We start from the raw sequence: 19,710 nt of genomic DNA, 5'->3' as shown, positions 1-19,710 counted from the left end.
ACCATCAGTGTATCCTCGATTATAGCTCCTCGATGCTCGATGCTCGGTCCTCGATGTGCATTTAGAGAAATGAGATGTCCTTCAACATGGCGCGCTGAAATCCATTTCCGGGTCACAACCGGAGGACCGAGGAGTCGAGGAGTCGAGGAGTCGAGGAGGGAAAATTTGAGTATTGAGAAATCTCTCTAGACTCAGAATAAATCACACAGCTTTGAATGGTACGCTGTATATCATGGGGAAAAGTGACAGTGACAAGTGTGGGAACTGTGGAGTAAAAGAAGATGTAGAACATATCTTGTTATACTGTGACATCTATAAAGCGGAAAGAGAAAAACTAAAGGCTAAAGTTTTAGAGGCAGAGAGGGAATGGAGTGTGGTTGGTGTTTTGGGAACAAAGGAGAGGGAGTAAGAGCTACCAGAAAGGCACTGTTTACATTCTTAGGTCAGGAAAGAACATAGATTTGTATTTTTTTGTATTTAAAAAAAAATGTATTTCATGGTTTTGTTGATTTATTAATTTTTATTAGATCATAGGTTAAATAGTTGGAATGATATGATGATTCATACTCATGTACAGTAGGTGGCGGTATGCACCTTTTAAGTTGTTTGCAATCCACCAAAAACGAGAGACGAAGAAGAAGAAGAAGAAGAAGAAGAAGAAGAAGAAGGAGGAGGAACGGAGTTGCAACGCTATTGTAAGCAGTGTATGTGATTGAAAGTATGTCTAAAGTAGACATGTTTGAGGGAGGTGGTGAGTAAGCGTCTCACTGCGGCGGCTTTAGAGATATTCGGGCTGTTTGAGAGAACCGTGGCTGAATATGAAGAACAACTCTGTCGTTCTAAAGAGGAGAACGAGCGGCATCGGAAACTTCTGGACGCTGTTCTGAAGCCGGAAGTCCGTTTACACAGAGCAGGTCAGAAACTAAACTTCGTAAACTACTGTTTGTTCTATTACTGTGCCATTACCCTGCTGAAAAAACCCGCTTAGACCAGCTAAGTTGACCAGCCTGACCAGCTAGTAGATGGGGTTTGGACACTTTAGCTGGCCAGGATGGCTGGTTTAGCTGGTGCCAGCAAAACCAGCTAAACCAGCCATCCTGGCCAGCTAAAAAAACAGCATAGACCAGCATGGCTGGTCACCAGCATCCATCTATCACCAGTTTATGTTTAATAATAGTATTAAATATACCATGCTGGAAGCTTACCAGGATTCCAGGTGACCAGCATACATTGTTTATGATTATTTAAACCAGAGAACATACATACATTACAAATATTAATTGTGTCATGTATTCTGGTATCTACCAAAATAAAGACATTGTATAGTGTTCATAACAGTATTTTAATGTAATACATAACAATACATAGCTAGTTAATATAATAAAATACACAGTAACAATACAATAATTATACAAATAACAACCAACCGTCAAATACGACGCTGAAGTTGGCTTCCGATTCGGCAGTTAAGGGGAAAGTTAAGGGACATTTAATTTACAGCGCTGAGCAGTGGTGTAGTGGGGATTTTTTTACTGGGGGGGACGCTATTTTAATTAGGTCATCCCAAACAATGCCACACAAGTGCGCACGCACGCAGTGCACTCACAAAACGGGCAGACAGGTCCACAGAAACTACCGGTATGCTTGGCCGAGGCTATATACAGGACGGTCCTGTACACAACGCCAAATGGCTATATACAGGACCGTCCTGTACACAGCTCTCTGAAATGGCTATATACAGGACGGTCCTGCACAGAAGCCCTGAAATGGCTATATACAGGACGGTCCTGTATATAAGGTCTCTGAAATGGCTATATACAGGACGGTCCTGTATATAAGGTCTCTGAAATGGCTATATACAGGACCGTCCTGTACACAGCTCTCTGAAATGGCTATATACAGGACGGTCCTGCACAGAAGCCCTGAAATGGCTATATACAGGACGGTCCTGTATATAAGGTCTCTGAAATGGCTATATACAGGACGGTCCTGTATATAAGGTCTCTGAAATGGCTATATACAGGACCGTCCTGTATACAAGCTCCGAATGGCTATATACAGGACCGTCCTGTAAACAGCTCTCTGAAATGGCTATATACAGGACGGTCCTGTGGATAAGATATCTGAAATGGCTATATACAGGACCGTCCTGCAGCTAACGTCAAATGACTATATACAGACCGGGCTATTATAGCATGCTTAAGCAAGTTTCGCGGGTGGTAATGTAGGGATAGGATTTACAGATAAATATTCTCATGACAACATTATTTTCAATGAGTTTCCCCTCAATATAAAATGGTGGCAATTAAATCTCTTTCCATGCCAATTGCTTAGCTTTTTATGCTGATTTCAGTCTTTTTTTTGGCTTATCTTTTTATGTTGTTTCAATCATTTTCTACTTTATATTTTCCAATGCACAATGTTTTACTTGTAAAGGATATCACTGCATACTTTAAAGAGATACTCGGTTTTATTCAAACTGAAGTTTTTTTTTAAAGAATACGCCGACATTTCGTTGACGTGTGATTTTGCATTGAAAGCAACACAAATCATTTATCGGCTACGCCGGCATTTTTATTTTAGAAATCGGAGAAACCGTATTTTGAATTGTATGTAGTATGCTGTACATTTTTGTAATTTATCCTGCTGTAAACGTTAATTGTACACCAATTATATCCATATTTCTGTAGACTACATAAAAAGCGACTCGATTTTTCTGCCGATTAAAGAAGTGAAAATCCCATGAAATGTCAGGTTTCATTTCTAAAATTGGTGAAGGTCACCCTCTGGTTTCAAACTAGGGCTGCAACAAACGACTAATTTGATAATCGATTAATCTATCGATTAATGAAACGATTAATCGATTATTCGGATCGTTAAGGTTTTAACTGTACTACTACTTATATCGATACTGCTTATCGATCCGGTCCTTTTAACGATAGTATTAACGGTTCTTTTGACAAGAAATAAGGTAAACTAACTAAACAAATTGTGAACAAAACTAACATTGCTTTTTATTTTAATTAAATGCATAATATTTCACATCAAAAGAAACAACAATGTTTTAACAAATCATATTAAATAATCTGATGACAGAACTGTAAACAGAATAGCTGAAACTTTAACAAAATAAATAACTCAGTTTCCTCTAATCATTAACCCATGTTTGTATAATTGAGTTAACTCTGTGTGTTGCTGCTAGCATACATAACACCTGACGTGGAAACGTTACTCGTGGACGGGGCTACAGAGCTACTAGAAAGACAGTGGAACCCGGTGCATTCCTCCGTCTGAATGTGGAGCACTTTTGATAAATGTTTAGACAAATTGCTCGTGTTACCGCCCTTACATGCTAAACTCTTATTGCACTTTTGGTAACGAGCATTGTCCACATCGAGACGGCTAAAGTTTAACCACACCTCGGAGCGCGTTCTCTCCGCCATCTCCTCCGTGTGTGTGTGTTGCTGCATGTAGCACTGCGTGTGTGTGTAAACTGCCCCGCCCCCTCGCAAGCAGGCGGGGGAGAGATCTCTCGCCTGAATTGGGAAGAATCGAAAAATACATTATAGACGCATTTTATAGTCATATTGCATATTAGAAACGAGTTGGCGACACTAAGACTGCGATATAATGGTTATGTAGCAATAATACATATGACATATTTTTTAATGTCTCCTGTACGGGTCCTGTATATAGCCATTTCAGAGACCTTATATACAGGACCGTCCTGTCTATAGCCATTTCAGAGGTTGTGTACAGGACGGTCCTGTATATAGTCATTTGGCGTTGTGTACAGGACGGTCCTGTATATAGCCATTTTCAGAGACCTTATATACAGGACCGTCCTGTATATAGCCATTCAGAGGGTTGTGTACAGGACGGTCCTGTATATAGTCATTTGGCGTTGTGTACAGGACGGTCCTGTATATAAGCCATTTCAGAGACCTTATATACAGGACCGTCCTGTATATAGCCACTCCCGGTATGCTTAGTCCTACTTTAGTTTACTGTACTGCAAAAGCAGACGGCGCTGCGCTCAACACACACACAGACTCAAAACCATGGATACACTGGCACATAAGTTACATAAACAATTTATAGGCCTAAATTGCAGAAGCAACAGTATTGCAACTAAGCAGACAGTGCAGGTTCTCTCTCTCTCTCTCTCTCTCTCTCTCTCTCTCTCTCTCTCTTCTCTCTCTCTCTCTCTCTCTCTCTCTCTCTCTCTCTCTCTCTCTCTCTCGCTCTCTCTCTCTACTTTCAAAATCTATTTAAAACTCATAACAAACAAACAAAATGTCCAAAGTTGTCCTGAAATTAACTTATTAAATAAACAAAACGAAAAAATATAGCCCATACTTATGCAAACAAATTGAATCTGGACTTGACATTATTCTGATTAGGTCTAGCCTACATTGCAAATAAGCAGACAGCGCCAGTGCATGACATTAAGGATTTTGGGAGATGGCCCTGTGGGCCATCTAAGCTAATTTACAGATGGCCCTGAGCCCAATAGAGATTGCCCTGAAAAATGCGCGCGGACAAAATGACGCACGAAGGGTTGGGGGGCCTCCCCCTAGAACATTTAGATTGTTGCAGGTCTTAGATGCCGTCTGGTGCATTCTCTAGACTGAATTATAAGATGAACCACCACAATATTATATTGTACAATTTCAATTTTATTTTTAATTTCACTTGTTTGTTTGTTCTTGTTTGTGTTTGCTCGCTTGCATGCCCTGCATAGCTTTAAGAAATACTTAAGTTGTTGGTCAAGACACTTTCCATCTGATGAAGGCAAATGCCTTCCCAGATGTAAAAAAAGTAGAAAACATTACATTCAGTTATAACTGCCAAAACAAACATTATTTACACTATTATGGCCCCTGTTAAAAATGTTTGTAATGTTATCTAAATTGGTCGAACGAATGCCTCCTCATCCGGAAGCTGACCGAGCAGACCCGAGCAGACCCGAGCAGCAGTTGAGAGGAGCCGAGCGCATCCGCGAAGCACACAAAATGGCGACGTCAGAGTTCCCGTTAGCCGGCAAATCTAAATATCTTCGGTCAAAATAATTTCCCTTTAGCGCAATACCGCTTCAGTTGCGCCACTTATGTGACAGACAAGAAGAGTATGTGACAGACATGAATAGTCAATTCTAATGTCTAACACTTAATGTGGAGAAAGAGATGTCCTGTGTGGGTTGATTGTGCGTTGATCTGTTGGTAATGCCTCGGGGTTCCGGTGGGCATGTAAACAAATGCATAATGCTGCGCTATACTTTGTGGCCTCACCCGGTTGCATAGCAACACTTATTGTTTAGGTGTCTTTTAATAAGCAGGTAGTCATATCATTAGCTAGAACTAGCTGGATCTGATCGATATGGACATAAACGCGAGTGAAGTCTAATCTGACGGGAGAGAGAGATCAGCTGCTGCTGACGAGTCAACACGCAGCTCTGCATGATCACATGCAGCGGTGAGCGGATAAAACACACACTTTAGGTTAGAATATCACACGTAGCTATTTTAATTACCTCTCAAACTACCTAAACTAGTTATAGATAAGTTTAGTTTTACTGTCGGGTCACTCATTACTGGATCCGCAAGCTGCATGATACTGGCATAATAGATTGCCCGATCGGGCAACCAGCAGGTGAGGCTTCATTGCCCGAGCTAATACTAGATGGCCCCGGGCCATCGGGCAGTCCTTAATGTCGAGCCCTGAGCGCTGCTTTTCACACACACACACACACAACACACACACACACACACACACACACACACACACACACACACACACACACACACACACCTTGCGTTTTGAAGACTGATAAATCCGAAATGGATGAACAGCAGCCCAGTTTCCCAGCTTTGCAGTCTATCCACGGGTAGCCTCTTGTTTCCTCCGCCACATCTCCTCCGTCCATACCTCTGGGAAAGGTGAGCTTGAGATAGCCAGGGGAACGTTGCTAGCGCAGCTAACGTGCACGTTAGCTAGCATTATCCACGTCTTTATGCAGCTCTTCTGATGATGTATTACTAGCAGCTTCACTTGTAGCTTCGGTGCTGCTAGCCTCTTTCTTCTTGTGAATTATTTTCTTTTTGGAAAATAAGTCAAGTAAAACATGTTAGCCTGCCATTATAGAGCTTTTTCGTTAGTGTTCTTGAGGGAAAGAGCTGCCGCAAAATCGGCGGGCGGGGCGAGCTGGCTCACCGTGGGTGTGTCAGTGACTATGGTCAGTATGAATCATACTTTTTTAAGGAAATCGTTTTTATTTTTTATTTTAATTACTGTGAAATGTATTATGTTTTCGTCATTATTACAACAAATACACACTTGCAACTGATAACACTGGCAATGATTTTATATTTATTAGACTTAAAAAAAAGATCATGCTCCAAATAAGTGGGGGTACGGCGTACCCCCGCGTCCAACGCCCACTACACCACTGGCGCTGAGTGTACAATCCTCCGTGTTTGTACCTCTTAAATCGCTGCATAGCCGATTTTTTGGACTGGATTATCCCAGAGAGCCCAAACATTCTTTATAACACCGTTTTAGATTTGTGAAACCTTAATTCTATTTGTGAAAATACAAAAAAAGAAGATTTTGCTGCTTTTTTTTACATCTAGACCAGGTCCTGATCTAAAACCACTGTACCTAGACTCATCAAATCTGGACTGGATAATCCCAGAGAGGCTAAACATTATTTATAACACAGTTATAGATTTGTGAAACCTTTATTCTATTTGTGAACAGTTAAAAAAGGGAGATTTCAGTGCTTTTTTCGCATCTAGACCACATAATAATAATAGATGTATTTTGTTAGCGCTTTACAGGTGCTACAAAGATGCTTTACAGATATAGTGAAAAGAAAAGAAAGGAACAACAAATAAATATATTGTTAAAGTTAAAGTCAAATAATACAAAAACAATAACACATTCAAGCCAGATTGAAGAGGTGAGTTTTTTGAAGGTGGTGAGGTCAGTGCAGTCTCTGATGGGTTGTGGGAGTGAGTTCCAGAGGGAGGGGGGCAGCGACGGAGAAGGCTCTGTCCTCCCAGGTCCGGTGATTGATGTGGGTGGGGATGGATAGGAGGTTGGCTTCTGATGAGCGGAGGCAGCGGGATGGGGCGTGGTGGTGCAGCAGGTCTGTGAGGTAGGGGGGGGGGCCTGATTGTTGAGGGCTTTGTGAGTAATGAGGAGGAATTTGAAGTTGATTATTTGACGGACGGGGAACCAGTGGAGGTTCTGGAGGACGGGAGTGATGTGGTCTCGGGAGCGGGTGTGGGTGAGGAGGGCGGGCAGCTGAGTTCTGGATATGTTGGAGTGTATTGAGGAGGTTGGATGGTATGCCGTAGAGCAGTGATTCTCAAATGGTGGTACGCAGACCCCTAGGGGTACGTTGAGGTACTGCAGGGGGTACGTGAGATTTAAAAAAAACTAAAAAAAGTTAATTAAAAAAATACCATGCATGATTACAAAAATAATCTTAGTACAACAAGTTAAATAGAAAACACAATTCTATATAAATATTCCTAGAACCACCAAGGGGGTCCTCATATAAACATGTCAAATTTGTGTATTGTATTTTATAGTTTTGCATAATATATCATGTTGTTCATTGGTTTGTTAAACATATATTACTTCAGTTGAAAAACTCCTTGGAAAAATCAGTTTTAAAAAAAAATGTCGTTATGTTGTTTTTTTTCATGCATAAAATGAAAATATCCTTAGTTTGTTGTAATGCATGCATGAAGGAGTTAATAAATCACACACTGAGGGACCATCACTATATTGGAATTATTTGTATAGGCTTTTTCGATCAAAAATGTTCGGGTTGGTCAGGGGGTACTTCGCTGAGAAAATGTTTCAAAGGGGTACACTACTGAAAAAAGTTAGAGAAGCACTGCCGTAGAGCAGTGGTTCCCAAACTTTTTGTGCCCAAGGCACACCAAAGGACAAGTAAAAATCTCAAGGCACACCTATTGTGCAAAATAGCCCTTATAACACGTGTTATCACTCATATCATGTAAAATATCTGTAAATGTGCATAATTATTTACTAATGCCAAATAAAATGTGACAAAGACAACTATATTACGAAATATTTCCGAAATTAATTTGAAACTTTATCAAATTAGGCTTCATCAAAGCAGCAACACACTCATTTAAACCAGACAGGTCATAAAATAAAAAATGAGGCAAAGGAAACTCAGCAGAAATTCAGCACAGAGAACTGTCAATGCAAGGAAGCTGCATTGTCCATGGTCCTGAACTACAAATTATAAATTATAAATGTATTACTTTAAAAAAAGTAATATATTACACTACTTCGTTACTATCTACATAAAGTAACTTGTTACTTTACTCGTTACTTTACTCGCCGAGCACGTACAAACTGCGCATGCGTGAGTGGCAATAACTTTCCTTACCAGCAGGCGGTGGTAGTGTGTATTTGTCATTCAAAACAGGCAACAACCGGAAGACAGAAGAAGAACAGACTGCGTGATATAAACAAACAACTAATAGCGTGAGCGGTAGCTTCACTTTAGCATGTGTTCTTTGCAGGTGCTTGTTGAGGTTTGACCACGTGGTGTTTCCAGCAGTGGATAACAGCTTCTGGCCTGGACACAGTTTGCACCTCACCGTCACATTCCTGTCTATTCTTTGGACGAACTCAAAATAATGGGCATACATCCACCCCTCGAAAGTTATCGCTGACTCAGCCATGTTTATGCAGCACTGCACGTGGAGATGTGGACGCGCAAGTCGCACAGATTACGTACATATAAACCTACAAAGTACTGATATAGTAAATTAAAAAATAATTATTTTTGTGTAGTTGTATATTGCAATAATAACGTATGGTTGTCACAAAATCCCACGGCACACCCGGACTTGCCTCACGGCACACCAGTGTGCCGCGGTACACCGTTTGGGAACCACTGCCGTAGAGGATGCTATTGCAGTAGTCGAGTCGTAATGTGATGAATGCATGAATCAGGGTTTCAGCAGCAGAGTAGGAGAGTGATGGGCGGAGACGGGTAATGTTTTTGAGGTGGAAAAAGGCGGTCCTGGTGATGTGATGTGGTGGTTGAATTTGAGCTGACTGTCGAAGATGACTCCGAGGTTGCGGATGTGAGGGGGGGAGATAGAGTGTGGCTGTCAATGGTGAAGTTGAAATTCTGGATGTCTTTGGTACGGGCAGTGGCGGCCGGCCCATAGGGGCGCTAGGGGCGCCGCCCCCACCTCTTCCCACATACAAAAATATATATTTAAAAAATATATATATTTTATATTTTTATTTTTAATGAACAAGGTAAATATCATACAATTGGTATCAGTAAAATGTATAATCTACAATAAAATCTCGTTTAAAATTGTGTTACGATGTCTAAAGTTACTGATAAGTCACATGTTTCCTGCCTGGCCTTGCCCGTGGCATTAGTTTATCATTACCGGGCGCCGTGCAAGGAACCCCCGAGCCAAACAGCAGCAACCAGCACGTTGCAAAAGTCTCAATAGTAAACTGTGCTGCCGAAACATAATTTCAGCCAATCAGCGCGTCAAATATTTTGGTCACGAGTGTGAAGTAAAAACTTCTTTGCAGCAATGTTGAGCCAATCATCAAATGAGGGAAACTGGATTCGCCTGTCAATACACTGATATTTATTGAGAGACAAACGGCCGGAGAGATCACAGTATACTACAGTTCTCATGTAAGATACCAGCCAACTCTGAAGACAAAAGCGCCAAGAACCCATCTATATGTAAGAAGAGGAGGCCCTAAAACACGCGGGTTTTCCTTTAATGCATGCCAGATGTCGAGACAAAGACTCGTTGTATTGCAAACCCACATGAGCCAAGCTTCTCCCCCCACAAGACATCAGATGACCTCTTGACCTGTGTCTTCCTGAGAAGCTATGGATCACATTACAGGCAGGAATACACTTTAACCATTAAACAGATTCCCGAGGACAAGTCACTAAACTCTATATACTTTAACAAGACTAAAATATTCCTTTACAACGAGGGCGCTCGCGTTGGCGCCCACGTTGGCGCCCACGTTGCTTATGTGCGTTGACGTGAGTTGTTTTTTAGACTCGTGAGTGACCAAGGTGACGCAGTAATTGGATGAGAATGGCTTCGTGTGCAGGTGGAGTCGCCGGACCTCGGTCCCCGCCATAGACTGGTCCCCGCCCAATTCCGTTCAAGAGCTAATCTCCAATCCTTTCGAAAGGAGAAGTTTGGGAGATAAACTGTTGCTTAAAGACCTTGGACCGGACCAACCCGATTTGTATATATCGCAGCAAGCTCGTGAAAAAGACAAAACGTATCAACGAGGATTCTCACGTAGCTGGTACATCAGAAAGGCATGGCTAGCTGGATGCAAACAGGTAAATGCTGTCTTTTGTTTCCCATGCTTGCTCTTCAAACAGCCGGGGACAGATACGATCTGTTCAGAAACTAGACAAAAGTTAAACAAGTACAAACCACAGACTGTCTGTGTCATGGAGAATACAGTCGCTGGTTTATTTATGTCTGTATAGGCCGTTGTTGTGAGTGTGGACGGTCGGAGCATATATAACGTTAGCTTAGCCAAGCTCCATTTAGAAAACACGCATTTTAAAAGAGTTTTTCGCCTGCCGTCTGTCCTGCAGATTTGTCAAAGCATTAATTCATGGTTTTTACTAACCGGTATCAGTATGTTGTTAATTCGGCATTATTTTGAAACGTGTATTACAATTAAATCACGGTAAAATATGTTCATCTTGTTGTAATTGTAGCCCCCTTGCCAGCGATTCTCTCTCTAGTTTAGCATACTCAGTCCGACTCAGCCTGGTTGTTCCTGGCCCTAGAACCTCGATTTTATGGGGCCAGAAAAACTGTGAATTAGGACCCGCTAGCCGGTACTAGGCCAAGTGGAAACGCAACCAAAAACGGGCCCTGCACGGCTCTGCACTGTCTGTGTCATGGCAAATACAGTCGCTGGTTTATTTATGTCTGTAGGCCGTTGTTATGAGTGTGGAGTGAGCATATACAACGTTAGCTTAGCCTGGTCGACCCAATCTCCATTCAGAAAACAAGCATTCTAAGAGGTTTTTCGCCTGCTGTCTGTCTGCAGACTTGTCAAAGCATTAATTCATGGTTTTTACTAACCGGTATCAGTATGTTGTTACGTCGGCATCATTTAGAAACGTGTATTACAATTTAATCACGGTAAAATATGTTAATTTTGTTGTAGTTGTAGCTCCCGAGCGCGTCTTGTTTGAATGATGCGAGTAAACACAGCTGGCAGCCGCGGTGAAACTCGAGCAACTAGAGCGATGCGATAGGAGCGTTTAGAGCGAAACTAATATTCGCATCGCGTCCGGTCTGAACGCAGCATTAAAGCGAGCTCCGCGCTGCACTGGAAACGCGCCATTACATCACCAGAAGTCCTAATTTAAGGGGTCATTTCTCCCAAAATAAATTTTTTTACTCACTGTTGCCCCACCAAAAATATTTTCCACTGGGTACGGGATGGGGGGTCGATGATGATGATGTCTGATTTGGCACTGTTCAGTTGGAGATAGTTTGTTTGCATCCATGCTTTTATTTCTGAGAGACAGTTGGTGAGAGTGGAGTGTGTTGTGGGGGTGATGGTTTTTGTTGATATAAAGATGGATGTCATCGGCGTAGCAGTGAAATTGAAGGTTGTGGCGACTAATTATTTTGCCAGGGGGGAGCATGTAGAGGATAAAGAGGAGGGGGCCAAGCACCGAACCCTGGGTGACGCCTTGGGACAGAGGAGCAGTGGAGGAGGTGCAGTTGTTGATGTTGATAAAGTGATGTCTGTCGGTGAGGTAGGATTTCAGCCAGGAGAGTGCAGTGTCGGTGATGTTGAGTGATGATTCGAGGAGGGACAGCAGGATGGCGTGGTTGATGGTGTCGAATGCTGCGGTGAGGAGGATGAGGATGTTCAGGTTGCCGGAGTCAGAGGAGAGGAGGAGGTCGTTTGTGATTTTCAGAAGAGCTGTTTCTGTGCTGTGTTTTGAAATAAGTATAAAATAAACATAAGACCAGGTCCTGATGTATTAACTAGGTTGCTAGTGGCTAAAACTATTGAATGTTCTGTTTGAAGCATCCTGAGGCCACAGTGGCTTCAGAACATGTATATAGTCAATCTTAAAAAACATCTTGAATGTATTCGTAGAAAGTTAGTTTGTTATTTAACAGGTATGGAGACTTTTTTTAGTTTCATACATTTTCAAAAATACATTGTTAGAATTTCTAAAAAGTACTCACTCAAACCACTAAAATAATGTAAATGAAGCAAAAGGCTCCTGAAATCCTTTCACATGTACTCACCAGTGTAACGCTGCCTTGCTGTGCTCCCAGTATATTTAAACTGCATGGGATGACGGCTACTAATGAGCACTGCACATGATATATATTTGGAATGCTTTAATGATTGAAGTGGGGGCTGCATTTTTAATTCTTAAACAATTTATGCTTGTCAGACTGTGGCATGACCTTTGCAACACAAATATAATAAAGACATGAGCATGTTTAGTAAGTATTGATATTGTTGCATGCTGTTTATACTTTTTTGACATAGAAAAACTATGATTACTAATGTACATATAGCTTTACACTGGTATGATCTGGAACTGTGACAGGCTCCGAAAGACTCCAATCCACTTCTGTAGTTGCACTTGTCATAGCAGAGTATAGCATAATAAAGGGAAACAATGGCCTTAACGAGTCTAACTGGTCACAAAAAACATTTTAATTTTTTTTTAGGGTTTTAGATCAGGACCTGGTCTAATGTGGTCTAGATGCGAAAAAAAGCACTGAAATCTCCCTTTTTTTGTATTTTCACAAATAGAATAAAGGTTTCACAAATCTCAAACTGTGTTATAAAGAATGTTTAGACTCTCTGTGATAATCCAGTCCAAATAAATCGGCTATGCAGCGATTTAAGAGGTACAAACACGGAGGATTGTACGCTTAGCGCTGTCAATTAAATGTCCCTTAACTTTCCCCTTAACCGCTGAATCGGAAGCTCTGAATCGGAAGCCAACTTCAGCGTCGTCCTACAAGTCAACCTACACATCAAAATAAATATATTATCTAAAACAGGTGCATTTGATTGAAAAAAAAAAGTAATAAATATAATTCAATATTTAAATGGTAACAAAAACAGTAACACTATGTATGATAAGAAAAAGGCAACAAAGAAAGTGTTTTTTGTTTTTCCTTGTTCATGTCCATAATGTTTCCCGTTGTGTAGCGTCCAGCCTTTCCCAATCTGGCCTGCATTTCTGTCTGTTGAAGCCCCTTCTTGAAGCAAAATGAAAAGAAATGTACAGATATAAGTACACTGTAAAAAGAAAACTTGACATTTACGTTAACATTTGGGCTGCTGTGGTTGCCAGAACTTGACCGTTGAAGTATGGTAAAATACATTACAAATTACAGTTGGTTGGCATAGACGTTACAGTCAACAATTGCTTATGGTGAATTACAATGCAGGGCTCAACATTATAAATGGCCCGCTGGCCCGGAAGCACTATTTAGACACCCCGGGCCAGCATAACGTACTTTCCACTTGTCGGGCCACTAAAACTATTGCTTAAAAAAAAAAAAAATGGTCCTATGGTATTGGTATTTTGACTATCAATTTTGTTAAATTGTTTCATTTATTAATGCCACAACATAGCGTTTCATGAGGCGGTTGTCGTTGTTGGAGGAAAAACAAACAACTGTTTTCGCGGTGACATTCTTTTATTTGAAGATTCTTTTTTGCCCGGCACTTGGCCGGTTACCGCTGGTATTAAAAACATTTTGGCGAATGGTTAGGTGGCGCTAAAGTCTGTAGTGAACGAGCGCGCTCCCGCTCACGGGAGCCTGCTAGTTCTCAGAAAAGAAAGACTATCGTGCCTTTTTTATTTCCTGATTATAGAAACCGAGTTTCTCTTTATATATTTCCAAGTAAACTTGGAGATTTGTTTTTCTCCACCTGCGTTCAGCTTTTCTGCACTCAATTTTTGCTGTTCTCACATTCATAGCTTTTCTACATGGAGATATTTTCTTGCCAGATACTTCCTTTATTTTAATGGGAGCGATGGTATCCATGACATTTGTTATTTTAGAATTAAAATGATCAACTAGCTCATTTACTGAGAAGTTAGCATGGGCAAGTGAGGGAGTAAAAATCTGGGCAAACATTTCCTCTGCATTTTCAGTTAAGTGACGTCTAGTGGTTACCTCTTTCTTAACAGTTGTATGGACGGTAATAGAGCTTTCGCTGCCGCAAGTTTTGGTCGCACAGTGATGATACTTATACCATTGGAATCTGTGGAATCTCAGCTTTCAGATGATATCTTGTTTGTGCAGATCCGATGAAGTATAAAATATATCTACCGGGAGTTATGTGCGTAGTGCTAATTCAGTGGCTCTGCGTTAGACTTGTGTTTTGTTTCGGTAGAAATGGTTAATATCGTCAGGTAGCTGAGTTTCTTCCCGTTAAGTGGGTATGACACATTCATAGTTTGTTAAATGTTAAGAAGCCCTCAGACGCTGTTTCTTGCAAGATGTTGCAGAGGGCACCGGGTTTAACAGGTTAAAAGGTCAGATAATAGTGAAGTTCAAAGTCGATGCAAATGTCTTGTTTTGTCAGTACAAAGCCCGAAGACATTTCAATACATTTCTTTTATATAATATAAAACAGGAAAAGGAGATAATCTCTATATTTGAGAACGTAGCAGGACACATAATCAGAGCTGTGCTCAAATAGGATTTGGCTGTCCTTCATGAAGTTTTGGAGACGGCAGAGAACAATGACAGGAAGTCACACATGTTAGTGTGTAGAATGTTCTGCTTTATTTACTTTGTTTTAGCCTGTAGCAGGATTCTCCTTTGTTGGTGATCTTTTCTCATCAGTGACCGCCTCTTCACACATTATCCCTTACTTAACTATTCCCTATAACTTTTAAAATGTTCAACATTAGCATTAGCAAGGGGCTTTATTTAAAAACTATAACATTTAGCAAGAATGTAACGCAGCATCATTACAATTCCTGTAATTAATGACTGCCTTAATGTGTTTCTTGTTTCAGTATTATCTGGAGATGTTCATCAGTCCCCCCACATTAAAGAGGAACACGGGCAACTTGTCGCTGTGAAGAGCGAAGATGATGAAGAGAAAGCTGAGCCACAGCTTCATCAGAGACAAGAAGAAAACAGCAGCTCAGCCCCACAGATGGAGAAAGAGAGGGATAGAGAGGACTGCAGAGGATCAGAACCAACCAGAAGCTTGGATCCTGTTGGCTTTTCACAGCCAGCTCATGATTACAACCTTGCAGATGAACAAGCTGACACTGTGACATTAACTCCGATCCAGGCAGGTGTATCCCTCAGTCCACCAGCTGTGGACGACAGAACTTCAGACTCTAGTGAGCCTGAGACTGACAACAGTGATGAAGACTGGCAGGAGCCAGGGAAACCTCAGCCAGATCTAAAAAAGATCAAGAACAATAGTGTTCCCAAGAGTAATAAAGAAGTTAACACTGGTAGGAAGTCTTTGAACTGCTCTAAATGTGGTAAAACATTTGAATCCAAGGACTGTGTGTTGGCAAAAATTCCTCCATTCGTTTGCTCCGATTGTGTTCCAAAACCGTCACAGGTTGCATGTTTTGTCACAAATAAGATAAGTGCCTCAGGGGAAAAAGCCTTTGGATGTTCAGTCTGTAAGAAACAATTTGGCTTCAAATCAGACGCTGTAAGACATATGAGGATTCACACCGGAGAGAAACCCTTCAGCTGCTCAGTTTGCGGGAATAGATTCAGTCAGAGCACGGGTCTGAGCTCGCACATGAGAACCCACACAGGAGAGAAACCATACAGCTGCTCTCTCTGCCCTAAAAGCTTTATCCGCAGCGGAGTTCTGGACCGACACATGAGAGTTCACACCGGAGAGAAACCTTACAGCTGCTCGGTGTGCGACACACGTTTCTCTCTGAGTCAGACCCTGTTGAAACACATGAGGATCCACACAGGAGAGAAACCGTTCAGCTGCTCCGTTTGTGATAAAAGATTCCTACAACAGGGACACCTGACGCAGCACATGACACTCCATACAGGGGAGAAGTCTTTCAGTTGCCCTGTTTGTGGAAAAAACTTCACTCGACAGTACCGCGTGAAAAAACATAAGTGTGTTACTGAGAGCAGCGGCAGTCAGTGAAACTGCAACACAAAACTGAATGTCATGCGCCAAAGATGGATTAGAAGGTTCAGATAAGAGCAACATAAATCTATTTAAATATTCTTTAAAGAAAAAAATGGTAAATGCTTATATATTTATATTACTGCGTCCACTAATGTCCACTGATTACTGTTAATGACTCATGACAATCATTATTGATAATGTGCGTATACTTCATATTTATGCTGAAGTTGAACAGAGACTAGTTCTTTGTAGGATTTGTCCCGCCCCTCCTTAAAGGTGGGGTAGGTAAGTTTGAGAAACCGGCTCGAGATACACTTTTTGTTATATTCCATGGAATGCTCTTAACATCCCGATAGCAATGAATATCTTAAGTGCTTTGACAAAAAATCAATTAAAAAATGTAATCTATGGAAGCCGTATTACTGTAAAAAGCACGACCAATCATTTTAGCCGGCCCGGCTAAAGTAACTGGATGGCCTACCTGCCAGTCAGCCTTCCATCTGTGCACAAACTTATCTCGTGCCCTCATTGGTCATGTGCACGTTCGTGTGTGTTGGAGGAGGGGCTCTATAAGGAAGTGGCAGATTTTTTCCGGTTGTGTATTTTCAAATTCTAGCTCACTCGAGCTGGTTTCTCCAAAATTACCTACGCCACCTTTAACTGTCATACATTTTATATAAAGCTTAGAATTGTTTCACTTCGCACACAAAAAAAACGGATTAGTGGCTCAGCGCTGGGTCACCTGCTAGCTTCTACAGGACCATTGCTCTCCTTTAAAAGTGTCCTTAAGTGTACAGTGGTTTATTGCAGTATTTAGGCCTTAAACAGCAGATGTGTCAACAATTCATTAAGTGGCCATGACAGACCTCACTTTTACCTCACCTATCTCTATTAAGCTTACCATTGATAAATAAATGTTAAATTGGTTATAATTTGGTTTGATGGAAAGGATGTACAGTATGTCCAGTATGACCAATGCACATTATGCGTTTTTAGAAGGTGCAAGCAAAGCATAAAAGTTCCAACCACAATTCTAGGAAGGTGTTGTGGTTTTTGACACCTTGACAACGGTTATGATTGAGGACAACAATGCACACAGGATGAAAGTGAACTGTGTACAGACTTGATGATTTTAGGTCCAACATCCAGGAGCAACACATCTTAGAGACAATAGTGACAGTTGTGTTAAGTTTGTTTCTGTTAATAAATTAAAGTATAAAGTTTGCATATTTGTTACATTTTGTTAAAAGAAAAACTCAATTCTAAACATGACATTGAAAATAGGTTTTGCTTTCATAAAAATGTTCATATTCCCGTTTGTTAAAATTGTATATCATTACTATAGTCTTCATTGTTTTAATTGTAACTATACATTTTTAATTGATTCATTAAGTAAGAATTTAACCTATGGGACCTCCTTCTCACTTCAAAAAGTCCCTCCAAGCTCTCCAAACTTTTTTGAGGCTTGATTTTGGGTCTTGGCTTGGGCTCCTTTAGAGGCTTGACGGGGGTTCACTTGGGAACCTGTTGCTGTTATACTTTGACCTTGTGTCCTTGTAAAACTTTTGTATCTTACTTTTGTTATTTTTATGATATTGTAAATCCTCAATTTTTGTTAAAAACGTAATAAAACCGGTTTGTACATTGTACATTTCGACCCAATTCCTGGTCTCTCTGGTGGTCTCTGAAGGTATCTGCTTGGTCTTAGTGTGAGGTAAGAACACCCTTCCTTGGAAAAGGCTGACATGGTTGATAATTTGGACTTTAAATTGTTTAAGGGAAATAGAAAACCTGCTAAGATTAAACTGTAGTTTCATATTGGTTACTGTAGTTGATGTGGTTTTGATTGATGCTGAACTATGACATGTGCTCTGCTGATGTGATAATATCACTGCTGTGATATCAGTGTTTGACTGGCTATGTTTGATATTACATTTGCATTGTTTTAATTGGTATAACTGGGGATCAAAAGAGGGGGTTAGGGATTGTGGGTCCTGAAGCTGCCCTAATTACCAGGCCAACAGTCTCACTCCCTGAATGTCCAGGAGCGACGGTTGGTCAGGGTCCTTCAGCTTCATAAACGGACGCAAAGAGTTTCAACTGATTGCAATGTATTCCCATCGACGGCGGTATTTGATGCTCAGGGAAGCACCGCATCGGTCCATGTTGGCGGCAGTTAAAGGCAATGTGAGCGTCCATTCCCATTGGATAACGGAGGATTTTACACCCGGATGTAAGTATTCTCCTTACGGTCGATTGATTTTACAGTGATATCTGCACTACTCATCAACTTAAAAACACCAGATTATCCTTGTTAATTACACAACATTGATTGGTTTAAATTGTGTACAATGCTTTTGTATTTTTCTCCTTCGATTCGGAGAAACAAATATTTTTTCGGAGTTTAGGATGGCAGAAGACACTACACTACCCAGAATCCTCAGCTATCGTTTGGGACTACACCATGTGCTTTGCCTGACCAACCCCGTGATTAGTCCTCAAGCTCTGTGATTGGATGTTGGAGTGGCAGTGTGTACGCCGAGCATCAAACAACTCTTTGAAATGGAATGAAACCCATCGACGGCACACTATCCAAAACAGGAATCGAACGTGTCCTACCTAGTTTCCGGTCTATTTTAAGGCCCGATCTCTGTAGATAAATAAGAACTACGACAAATGTGTAATATTTAATGCAGCCAAACCATTTATTATAATGCATTCATGTGATGACTTTCAAAGAGTAAAGCAAGCACTGCTGAATAAAGTATGATTTTATCTTTTACGAAACGTGTTTTTTCATATGGAATGCAGTTGGAGGTCAACCAATCACAGAGCTTGAGGACTAATCACGGGGTGTGTTGAGCAAAGCGGAACGATAGCTGAGGATTCTGGGTAGTGTAGTGTCTTCGGCCATCCTAAACTCCGAATCGAAGGGGAAATATACAAAAGCATTGTACACAATTTAAACCAATCAATGTTGTGTAATTAACAAGGATAATCTGGTGTTTTTGAGTTGATGAGTAGTGCAGATATCACTGTAAAATCAATCGACAGTAAGGAGAACACTTAATTCCGGGTGTTAAATCCTCCGTTATCCAATGGGAATGGACGCTCACATTGCCTTTAACTGCCACCGACATGGACCGATACGGTGCTTCCCTGAGCGTCAAATACCGGTTGAAACTCTTTGCGTCCGTTTATGAAGCTGAAGGAGACTCGGCGCATCACAACTGCATGCCAAAGGACCCTGACCAAGCGTCGCTATTGGACTATCAGGGAGTGAGACTGTGTTGACCAGGCAGTCTCCCAACGACACGGGGTTTCTCCTCCAGGGGCAGTTTTGATACTGCTCTGGGGTTCTACCAGCCCACCAACACCTACTGCACTACACACTCTGTTTTGCTATCCTGGCGGTCGGACATCCAACGCTTTAGTGCCTGAAATAAGTGATACGACGGGCAGCTGGTGTTAGAGGCCACGCTGTTAGTGCCCCCC

General features: G+C 41.3%; 1 protein-coding gene across 1 annotated transcript; it reads left to right on the top strand.

Annotated features, from left to right (window-relative positions):
• Positions 1 to 655: 655 nt before the first annotated feature.
• On the top strand, positions 656 to 17,877 carry LOC117562475 (gastrula zinc finger protein XlCGF8.2DB-like). The gene is made up of 2 exons (XM_034240310.1): positions 656 to 914; positions 15,107 to 17,877. The coding sequence occupies exon 2, from the start codon at positions 15,250 to 15,252 to the stop codon at positions 16,228 to 16,230; it is 981 nt and encodes a 326-aa protein (XP_034096201.1). The 5' UTR covers positions 656 to 914; positions 15,107 to 15,249; the 3' UTR covers positions 16,231 to 17,877.
• The last annotated feature ends 1,833 nt before the right edge of the window (positions 17,878 to 19,710 follow it).

The sequence above is a fragment of the Gymnodraco acuticeps genome, unplaced genomic scaffold, assembly GCF_902827175.1.
Source record: "Gymnodraco acuticeps unplaced genomic scaffold, fGymAcu1.1, whole genome shotgun sequence".
Classification (NCBI taxonomy): domain Eukaryota; kingdom Metazoa; phylum Chordata; class Actinopteri; order Perciformes; family Bathydraconidae; genus Gymnodraco; species Gymnodraco acuticeps.
Note: the sequence above shows the minus strand (reverse complement) of the source record. Positions and strands in the feature narration are given on the sequence as shown.